Source organism: Lolium rigidum, chromosome 7 (genome assembly GCF_022539505.1).
Source record: "Lolium rigidum isolate FL_2022 chromosome 7, APGP_CSIRO_Lrig_0.1, whole genome shotgun sequence".
Lineage (NCBI taxonomy): Eukaryota > Viridiplantae > Streptophyta > Magnoliopsida > Poales > Poaceae > Lolium > Lolium rigidum.
The window spans coordinates 166,717,159-166,728,432 of NC_061514.1; the positions used below are offsets into that span (position 1 = coordinate 166,717,159).

An 11,274-nucleotide genomic window follows, 5' to 3' on the forward strand; every position below is an offset into this window, starting at 1 on the left:
CCAGATCGGGCCCAAAGGGCCTAGATCTGAGCCAGCAAGCCCGCGCCGCCATGGCGCCATCTCCGGCCGCCCAGCACTACCTGCCGCCAGCGCCGTCGCCGCCATCCTCAGCGCCGTCGCCATCGCTGGCCACCCGAGAACAGCTTGGCCGCGCCGCCCGCCGCCGGACTTGGTGGCCGCCGCCTCCAGCACGGGAACGCCGCCACGCGACGAAGCCGCCACGCCGCTGCTGAGGCAGCCGCGCCGCCGCGCCCCTCGTCAAGCGCGCCGCCCTCACTGGTCCCGTCGGCCCGCACCAAGTCTTCCGCGCGAGGGGGAGAGGAGTCCCCGCCGCCGCCAGCGCCCGGGCTTTGCCCACGGCAGCGGCGTGGGGAAGGAGGAGCAGGGGGGTCTGGGCCGTGGCGGCTAGGGTTCCCTCCCGTCGCCCATGGGTGCGACGAGGAGGAACGAGCGGGTGCCTACACAAACTCAGCTCTTTCGTGTCCCCGTACATAGAACAGAAAAAAAAAAAGTTCCCCTTCACCTCTGACCTCCCGCATTGGAAAACCAACACAAGACCGGTTTCCCATCTCCCGTCGCTCGACTTCCTTTGCTTCCATAGAGCATGGCAGCCAGGGGTGGCCTACCTTCGCAGCAATCGGCCATGGAGGCAAAAAACCTTGCAGCACCGCGAGAGAGCGATGGGGGCGCACTGCTCCCTCGGCGTTGATCATGGTTGGAACACCTCCACCTGCTGCCTCCAGAACGCTTGAAAGATCGGCAACCCAGCGTCGCGCGTGCTCACCGAGCGACGGAGCAGGGGAAGGAGGGGCGGCGGTGGTGAGATCGTCGTGCGGGAAGTCGTGAGGGAAACAGGCGGCGGCGGCCGTGTCCTGGCCGACCCTCACGAAGACACAGCTGAGAGAGAGAAGGATCCAAGAAGAGCAGAGAAGCACAGGAGCCGGCGGCGATGGCGTGGCGGTCGAGCCTATCCCGGAGCGTCAAGGAGATCCGCCCGTCTTCCCCGGCCAGCGGCCCCGCCCGGTAGCTCCCACCAGCACCCTCTTCCTCCCACCACCCGACTCTTCTCCCCCCCCATCTCTCCCTAAAATTGGTTCCTCTCTCATGTCCTTGGTGCTGGATTCTTGATCTGATTCGCAGGGAGTTCGTGAAGAAGAACTACGGGGACATCAAGACCCACAACCCCGCCCTCCCCATCCTCATCCGCGAGTGCTCCGGCGTCCAGCCTCAGCTCTGGGCGCGCTACGGTACGCATCCCTCCATCCCATCTTTGCCAGGAACCAGTTGTTATCTTGCCAGATCTTAGAAGCGTGGACTTTGGACCTGTGAGGTTGCAGTGCATTATGACAAACATTTCCTTTGTTCCTCTTCAGTTTTTTAGCACATGAGGTGCCACGAATTTATATCGTCAGATATTGTGCAAAATTATGTCGATGTGGCATAGGGTTGACTTTTTTTTTTGTTCTGCACGTAAGTTTATAGTCGTGGCCCAAAATATTGCCTTCACGATTTCTATTACGCAGGATCCTGCTTGCATTTTATTTGGATCGTAGTCGTAAAGAAAAAAAAGGACATAAACACCTAGCACCGCATTAAAAAATTGGAAGTACCTGATTGCTAAAATCTGGAACGCATGATAACTTGGGATGCTTGACCAAGTTTGTGCCTATCAGGCAAGCTGATACCACCAAAACTGCACATTTAATTTGGATAACTGAAATAAGATGTTCGATTGCAGTGTTGAGATTATATAAGTTCAAAAGATAGAGGATATATCATTCTTTAACTAATATGACGTGTGTCTCGTAGAATATGAATGGGATGATAACCCCCTTTGTTTAAGTTAGGCATTTTCGAACTGTAACAATAACACCTTAATCCAAGCTTACATAAAGGCGTTTTCATGACCAAATTTTAAGCACACCCGGTGGAACTGGATCTAATCATCCTCATTGAAAAGGTGCTAAATAAGTTTCATTCAGGTAAGAATAGTTAACCAATAAGCATATGCTGAAGATTGGGTAACCATGTATTGGGGGAGCTTTGCTTCGTCTAGAAGATGGCTTTCTCAGGGAGGCTAGTACAAGTGAGATTAGGCTGTTTGTGGCATTGCGGTTATCATGATGACCCTGTTTCTCCAACCTTCTTTTGCAACTTTGAGTGTTTGTTTGACCTGCTTTTGTATCTAATTTTCTACAGCAGATTATAAAATAAGCACAGCGAAACACACTTCAGCTGCCACAAGCTGTGCCTTAATCCTTTCTTGAGAATTCTAAGCCGCATCCCATTTGAAGGAGCTTAAACTTCTTGCTTTGAGTTGAATCTGAAGTCCCCTAACAGGCCCAAGCATATCTAAAGCTTAATTCATCGTAGATGATGGCTTGAACCATTTGACAGAAATTGTCAAACAGGGTCACTGATGTACCCTCAACAAGCATTTGTTGTAGCCATAGACTGCTCTATTGACACCATCGTTCTGCTCGTCATGACCCTTCAACGAACACTACTATGCAGTTATTCCAGAGAAATATATATGTATGGCTTATAGAAGCAGGTGATGAGGTCTAAGACCCCGTTTGTGGCCCGATCTTGCGAATTGACCCGGAATCGAAAGGGGAAAAGAGGAAGAACACGAAGAACACGACGAACGGGATGAACACGATGAACCCGGGGACACACGCACGCACACCGACCCGATACAACCGATGCTTACCCTCGTGGCTCGATGGACCACGCCGAATAGAATCACCCACGGAAGAGACCGCGGTAGAATTCCGAGGTGAGAGATACGGTGTTGGAGACGGAATCGGTGAGGGAGAGAGAGTGCACACACTAGAATCTCACTCACAAACTCAATCAACAACAAGGGTGGCCTTGATTACAGAGGGATGATACCCTAGGGAGACATAGCTCAAATCCTATTCTAAGCCAAATCTTGTCTAACCCTAATTTGGGGAGGGAAAGAGATACATATAGGAGCAGATTCGTCCAAGGGTAGTTTGGGCAAAGGCTAAATAAGTTACGGCGGCTAGATGGCGAAAGGACGGCTCGGATTTGAGTTCATTCGTGCGCGGGCGGTACCACGAGGCGGAGGTACCGGTCGAGGTGCCGGAAAATGCACCAAAACGAAGCAAAGTGTCCAGGGAGCCCGGACGCGCGAGCGGTACCTCGGCCGGAGGCTCCACCCGAGGTGCCGGGGAGCGTGTGTAGCATGTGTCGGGGGCTCGGTACCCCCGGCGGTACCTTGGCCGGTACCATGGCCGGAGGTACCGGCCTCCCTTCTTCTCCCGCGGCCGGAGGTGCCGCCCGGCTCCTGCCCGGTAGTGCGGCCATGCATGGCCGGTAGTACCGGCCCGGCCTTTCCCGCGCGTGGCCGCCTTCTCCCGAAGTGGTGTCGGCCAAGGGGAGCCCGGAGGCTCCGGCCATGGTGGCCACTGGAGGCTCCGGCCTCCACTCCCTCCTCTTCTTCTTCTTTCTTCTTCTTCTCTTCTTGTTTCTTCTTCCTTCCTTCTTCTCTTCTTCTCCCTTAAGCATGATGGACTCCTCTTCCCTTCCTTCTCGACCTTCGTACCTAATGACACATAACACATATCCATGAGGTAGTATACCATCCAATGTAATGTCGACGTCGAGTGTCGAAGGGAAAGGGTTCACCTTGTCATGTATCGCGTAGGTTCGGGTTGTCGGTCTACTTGGGGGATTCCGTGGCCATGGTGTAGTGTCGTCGTTAGGCGGGGCTACATCATCTCCCCCCCCTTGGGGAAGAGTCGTCCTCGACTCTTGTTCTTCCTCACCGACGGTGTAGTCCAAGACGGGTCTCCCATGTTGTGGGAGAGGGAAAAAGTCGCGGTCGAAGAAGAACTTGGGGAAAAACGAGTTGCAAATGGAAAGCTCGTGGATGCCAATTTCGTGATCGGCGAACAAGAGGCTCTCAATCCAATACGAAGCATCAAGTCGTGTCTCCAAGAGGCATTTGGCAAAAATGGAAACCAAAAGAGTGTGGATGTATCCAAAATTTGGTAGGGCAAAAATTTGTGCATGTAAGAGTTGTAAGGTGTCAAAAATGTGTGGTGTAGCATTGTCCCAAACAAGTGGAACAAACAAAAGGCAAGTGTCGGCGGCAAAATTTGGGGCAAAATTGTTATGTGCAATGGCAAAGCGGTGGAAACTTCTAGCTTGGGAAAGTATGGTTGGCGTGAGCCTAGTATGGGTATCCTCAAGTGTCAAAGAATCCAATGCAAATGCCAAAGATGAAATGAAAAATCCAAAGAAGGGCAACTTTTTGTGTGACATGGGGCACAAGATGCATAAGGTATCTCTCACATGTACGACATGGTCCTTGAGAATCTCGGAGTGTATGATGAAAGCATCAAGACATACAACAATCATTGTGCCAACAAGATGTGTCAAGATATGTTGCATAAGAAGCAAAAGAGGTGACGAGGCATTGGTCCAAACCGGAAGCTCGACAAGACAAGCCGGAAACACACGAGGGCGAAGGCGTTTGGGAACATACCCTTTGGCGTGAATCCCATGGGTTGGATCATATATCTCGTCCGTGTTGGGGTAGCTCTCAATGGCGCGTTTTGTGAGGTCATGCTCCAGTAGCGGTGGAAGTTGATGGTCGGGTACCTACACATGGAATGAGCAAAACAAAGAGCGTATGTGCATGGTAGAGGAACACATCATCCATCATGATGTTCCAAGACTTGTGCACATCACCATGAGTGTCAAGCAAGATAGTATGAAATGCATGGCGATAGTGCAAATGGTAAGAAGGTGCATTCATGGCATGTGGCAACTCATGATCATCAAAAATGGAGAAGGCTATGGGGGCCATCTCGTGGACAATGAAATAAGCATGTTTGCATACCAAGCATAAGAAAGGGGAATTGTTCACAATCTTGGATGCAACGATCATGGAGTAGTGCAAACATTTTGGGCAAAGCATGCGGAAGCTAATGTCATCCTTGTCATTATCATTGCAAGCAATACATGGTAAAGAGCAAGTGGTCGGCATATTGCAAGCAATGGTGGAAAAATTGAAGCTCTCATAGCATGGCATGGTCATGGTATCACAAACATTCACTTCCACATGGTCAACAATGTTAGCAAGCAAAGCATCACATGGGAATATGAAAGAAGCATGTGACGTAGCAAATGTATCATCAAGATCATGCATGCACTCATAAGTCATCATGTCCACTAGTGGGATCATGGCATCATCAACACCTATATTGTTACCTTTGTAGGCCGACTCATTTGAAGTAGGTGTTGTGGAAGTAGGAGGATCCATGTGGTCGACATGTCCATCTTGGAGCAAGCATGGTGAGATATCATCATCTTCATGCACCATGTACATCTTCTCCATGAGCGGGAACTCGTCCTCCGTGGAACCTAGTGCAACATAGGAAGACACAAACGAGGGAGAGGTTAATGTGTTAGCAAATGCGATGTCCTCCATGGACCTATCATCTACCTCTCTCAACTCACTTTGTGTATCACTCATGTCCTCCAAACGGAAGCACTCAAACTCACATATGGGGTGGAAGTCACTCAACTCACTATCACTCTCACTCAAGTGGGCTAAGTGGCTCTCATGCTCACATGGGATTGGTACCAACTCATCAATCAAGCATATAGGAGTAGGCTCGACTTTCTCATCTCCATGCGCCTCCTTGGTTGAAGGAGATTCCCATGCTCAACCATCTCAACTCCATCGCCTCCCAAGTCGTCCTCTATCGGTGGCGCCGTAGTGTTGTGGAGAGCTAGGCTCGGATCCACATTATCCTTGCGATGGCCTTGGAGGTCTTCATCTTGAAGTTTGGGTGCCGTAGGCTTCTTGGTGGCTTGGCCTTGTAGCTCGTCGAAGTAGAGCGTCTTGGCGCTTGGCTTTGTGCATTGCCATGCCTCGTGACCCTTGGCCTTGCATACCTCACATAGGAGATTGGGACATTCCCGTGGGCGGTGGCCTTGTTGCTTGCACTTGTAGCATCGGAGTCCATAGGCATGTGATGAGCTAGGGGCCATTGTGGTGGTGGCGCAAGAGGTGGAAGTGGCCATATGAGGCTCTCGTCGTCGTGCTTGATCACCATGTCTTGATGAGTGTCGTCGAAGATCCTTGGGGGATGTTGGTCGATGGCGATCATGAAGTGGCTTGTGGCGGCGAAGCTCATGTGGTGACGTATGTCGATGTAGCCCATGAGGTGGTAGTGGTCGACGACTATCATGAGATGGTGTGAGTCGATGACGGTCCTTGCCATGCCTAGATGATGGCTCATGCGGCTTGGCATGTTGCTTGCGGCGCCTTGTGGAGCTTGGAGAAGAGTGTCGGTGACGATCATGTTGAAGACGCTCTTGATGCTCCATATGTTGTACTTGAGATCGACGATCTTGTGCATAAGCACTCTCATGGTGGCGCCTTGTGGAGGTTGGAGAAGTGTGTCGATGACGCACATGATGGGGACGCTCTTGATGATCCATATGATGGTGCCATCGTGGAGGTCCTCCATCTTCATATGTAGCTCCATAGGCCAAGTAGGGGTATGTGGGAGCACCGGCGTTGTTCATGGTGAAGTCGAGGTTAGGCTCCGCCATGGTGTCGATGCCGAAGGCGTGGCGTTGCTCTACCATGTCGTCCATGCTTGGTGAGCCATTGTCGATGTAGAGCTCGTCGAAGTCGTCCTCCAGGTGGTGTTCCACCATGTCGTCCATGTTGGCGATGCTCGCGGAGCCATAGTCGGTGTAGAGCTCCTCGATGTCGGTCATGTTGGCGATGCTCGCGGAGCCATAGTCGGTGTCGAGCTCCACATGTTCCTCCACATCCGCGGTGCTTGAAGAGGTATCCTCCTCGAAGTCCTCCATGTACTCCTCCATATCCTCATCTTCGCTATCCATGTTAGCACGATGGTATCTATATGGTGTATGTTAGTGGAAGAACACTACCTCGCAACCTTACCGTGGTATGATAAGATCGGGGTGATCCAACAAGCCGAGGTCAAAATCAATTGTATCGGGAACTCACACAAAAACACACGCAAAAGCTAGCAAATATGGTGTTAGGTGAGTATGGTGGAAAGCCAAAAGACGAAATCCGAAATCAAGTGTATTGTCAAGAGTGGGTGAAATCCAAAAATTCAAATGTCAAAGCGATGATCACTATAAACACGGAAAAGATATGGAACGCACACACGAGATGAACGGGGTTAGTGCGACCAAGGAATGAGCGGAAAAGTGTAAGAAGCCCTTAAGCAAGGGTGCTCGGTGTCACACTAACACAAGAAGAGATCAAAGCTTTGGTTGCAAACGAAGAGACAACAAGATTCACACGCGGCCTCTCTTCTCTTATCCCTCTTTTGCTTAAAAGCTTTTTCTCTTTTTGTATATGGTGGCACTTGCACTCTTTTGTATCTATGGTGGCACTTTGTACACTTTTGTATGTATGATGGCACTTGCACTCTTTTTGTGCTTTTCTTTCTTTTTCACGCTCTATGTTAGCGTTAGCTCTCTTTTGCTATCTTGCCACACGAGTTTTGCTTAGAAGCTTGACTCCACACTACGCACACACCTCACAATCGGGGCCACGTGCAATGTCTCGCAACACTCAATAAGCAATGCTCGATAGGATAGATCACAAAAGAAGAGGGGTTACAAGGTGGGGAGCAAGTTATACCTAGATGAAAATGTTAGGCGGTGTCGGAACACACAACTTGCGATGACGGCGGTGGTGTCAAGAGTACGTTTGCAAGTTCGGGGTGCCGAGAATGTCGTCGCTTGCTTCGGAGCTGCGGGTTAGTTTCATAAACAAGGCACTCAAACCGGAACAAGCAAACACAAGTTAGGAGAAAAGTCGGGTTAAAGTAGCTTGGCGTCGATGGCGGTGGTATGCCGGTGGTGATATCGGTGAGCTAGCGGTGGCGGCGGTGGTGGTGGTTTGCCACGGCGGTGTTTCCCGATGGTTTGGGAGGGTGGCGGTGTTTGCCGGTGATTAAGGGGGTGGCGGTGTTTGCCGATGATTAAGGGGGGTGGCAGTGCTTGGCGGCTGCGGAGAGGAGTGGTGGTGGTCGGCGGTGGTGGGGTGGAGATGGTGGTGGTGGCCGGCCCTGGGGAGGATGGGCGGTAGTGGAGGGTGGAGCCTCCACCCGGAGGTACCGCTCGTGCACGGGTGGAGGCTCCACCCGGAGGTACCGCTCAGCCCTTCTTCCTCACGTACACGCACACACTTTCTCTCTCCTGTTCTTCCCCAAATCCAAACCAAATTGATCCAAACTCGAAAATTGATGGAATTGGAGGCTAAAAAGTGGGGGAAATAGTAGATCAACACTAGAGACACCAAATCCATGGACCAAAACCACTCAAAACGCAACGAAATCGCAGATCCATCAAAAGGCAAATTAGGGCTATTTTTGGGGATTTTTGGGGAAATTTTTCAGAGATGAAATTGGGTGGGTGGGGGGTCAAATTCGCGGAAACCAAAGGCTGCTGATACCATATGATGAGGTCTAAGACCCCGTTTGTGGCCCGATCTTGCGAATTGACCCGGAATCGAAAGGGGAAAAGAGGAAGAACACGAAGAACACGACGAACGGGATGAACACGATGAACCCGGGGACACACGCACGCACACCGACCCGATACAACCGATGCTTACCCTCGTGGCTCGATGGACCACGCCGAATAGAATCACCCACGGAAGAGACCGCGGTAGAATTCCGAGGTGAGAGATACGGTGTTGGAGACGGAATCGGTGAGGGAGAGAGAGTGCACACACTAGAATCTCACTCACAAACTCAATCAACAACAAGGGTGGCCTTGATTACAGAGGGATGATACCCTAGGGAGACATAGCTCAAATCCTATTCTAAGCCAAATCTTGTCTAACCCTAATTTGGGGAGGGGAAAGAGATACATATAGGAGCAGATTCGTCCAAGGGTAGTTTGGGCAAAGGCTAAATAAGTTACAGCGGCTAGATGGCGAAAGGACGGCTCAGATTTGAGTTCATTCGTGCGCGGGCGGTACCACGGGCGGAGGTACCGGTCGAGGTACCGGAAAATGCACCAAAACGAAGCAAAGTGTCCAGGGAGCCCGGACGCGCGAGCGGTACCTCGGCCGGAGGCTCCACCCGAGGTACCGGGGAGCGTGTGTAGCATGTACTGGGGGCCTGGTACCCCCAGCGGTACCTTGGCCGGTACCATGGCCGGAGGTACCGGCCTCCCTTCTTCTCCCGCGGCCAGGAGGTGCCGCCCAGCTCCTGCCCGGTAGTACCGGCCATGCATGGCCGGTAGTACCGGCCTGGCCTTTCCCCGCGCGTGGCCGCCTTCTCCTGAAGTGGTGTCGGCCAAGGGGAGCCTGGAGGCTCCGGCCATGGTGGCCCTGGAGGCTCCAGCCTCCACTCCCTCCTCTTCTCTTCTTCTTTCTTCTTCTTCTCTTCTTGTTTCTTCTTCCTTCCTTCTTCTCTTCTTCTCCCTTAAGCATGATGGACTCCTCTTCCCTTCCTTCTCGACCTTCGTACCTAATGACACATAACACATATCCATGAGGTAGTATACCATCCAATGTAATGTCGACGTCGAGTGTCGAAGGGAAAGGGTTCACCTTGTCATGTATCGCGTAGGTTCGGGTTGTCGGTCTACTTGGGGGATTCCGTGGCCATGGTGTAGTGTCGTCGTTAGGCGGGGCTACATCAGCAGGGTTTTCTTATCTGGAGTTTTTTACATAGACCTAGAAACATATACTCCTATATATCTATGCTGGTCAGTGGTGGTTCCAGACCCAAAACCCTGTGGGGTCAATTGCCGCTCCTCAGATTTTGTTGAGATTTGCTCAAGTATAATCAAAGATAAGTTTTTTTTTAATAATGGGGTCGACTGATCCTGCAGCTTGTACATAGAATCACCAGTGATGCCGATAAAGGTTTGATAAAGAAATATTTTGAAGAATAAAGTTTCAGTTTGGACATTTATTAGTCCATTACAATAGCTAAATTACCCTGGGAACTAGTTAAACTGATGCAAATTTTGACTTTTGGTGTTCCTGCGTGCGATTTCATTCTTGGTTCACTTTAGATTGTTTGACCTACCCGGCATGATATCGAATGCCAATCTGGATTTGATCAAATAGGATCAGGATTGAATCTTACCCAGTCCAACCTCTTTTATGTATCTTTAAGTAGTTATTGCTCTGTTTCTGTTAACATGTAAAATCTCTGTAGTGTACTCCCTCCGTTCGTCTTTAATTGACGCGGAGTGGCATGCACACAGATATGTAATTAGCTGATGGCTGCGTCAATTAAAAGCGAACAGAGGTAGTAGTTCATAAGCTTCGCTTGTTACCCCTTGTCAATTTATCCCAATGAAGTGGGCAAGCCATACTAAGAGGAAAGTGATAAACAGTTATGCAAACACAGGGCTAGGCCGTTATGACTTGCAAAGAACTGCATACCGATTAGTAAATATATTTTGTTTCTCCTTCATGTAACGCATTCCATGCTTAATTTCTGCTTGGACATTCCATATATGCCTTTTTTTGTTTCATGAATACTACTATGATATTAGATTATTGTATGAAGTGAATGCATTAGGTGTGTCATGTAACTTCGCATATATGTATCACCATATGTTAATAATATCTCTTGATGTACTGTTCAGATATGGGTGTTGAGAGGTGTGTGCACTTGGATGGCTTGACGGAAGCCCAGATTGACAAGAAGTTGGAGGAGCTGGCCAAGCAGGGAGCGCATAAGGCTAAATAGGCTAGCCAAGTTTTCTCGCGTTGAATCTTCCCAAATAAGAGAAATGATAACATGAGATGTTGTGTTGACCTGATTTCAGTACCATGATTGTACACAATTCTTGAATTTGTACAACTGATTTCCGAGAACGTAACTGTTTTTCCTCTCATTCCTCAAGGGCTGTATTTCATCTGAAAAGTTCAGTTCTAAAAAACCATACTGCTCTTACATTGTATGTTACAAGCGCGATGGGGTTGTTCTTGATGTTATGGCTTGGATGTGGACCTTGCCCTTACCTTTAGCTGAGATTGATTTGACTTTTCCTGGATACTTTCACGTAATATTTGCATGAAATATGCTTCTTTGTGTATAATGTTCCACAGCTCATTTAATATTGCATCAATTCAACATCTCCAGAGACTGTCTACAACGATAGCATGAATCGATAGACCATATATATCTGTACCGAGTAAGCCATGACTTTACTGAGAACAATCTCTTGCTATAATTAACCAGTTCAAAACTGGAATGGTGAAGGCAATGG

At 49.9% G+C, this 11,274-nt stretch overlaps 1 protein-coding gene across 1 annotated transcript; it reads left to right on the forward strand.

Moving 5' to 3' along the window:
• The first annotated feature begins 851 nt into the window (after positions 1-851).
• On the forward strand, positions 852-10,999 carry LOC124675380 (NADH dehydrogenase [ubiquinone] 1 alpha subcomplex subunit 2-like). The gene is made up of 3 exons (XM_047211453.1): positions 852-1,023; positions 1,141-1,247; positions 10,648-10,999. Exons 1-3 carry the CDS (start codon positions 950-952, stop codon positions 10,749-10,751), a joined length of 285 nt encoding a protein of 94 aa, XP_047067409.1. The 5' UTR covers positions 852-949; the 3' UTR covers positions 10,752-10,999.
• The last annotated feature ends 275 nt before the right edge of the window (positions 11,000-11,274 follow it).

Bases quoted from the DNA above. Each gene is read 5' to 3' on its own strand.
- LOC124675380 (XM_047211453.1), top strand. From the start codon at position 950: ATGGCGTGGCGGTCGAGCCTATCCCGGAGCGTCAAGGAGATCCGCCCG. The intron at 1,024-1,140 runs GTAGCTCCCACC...TCTGATTCGCAG, and splicing joins CCGGCCAGCGGCCCCGCCCG to GGAGTTCGTGAAGAAGAACT. The intron at 1,248-10,647 runs GTACGCATCCCT...TGTACTGTTCAG, and splicing joins TCAGCTCTGGGCGCGCTACG to ATATGGGTGTTGAGAGGTGT.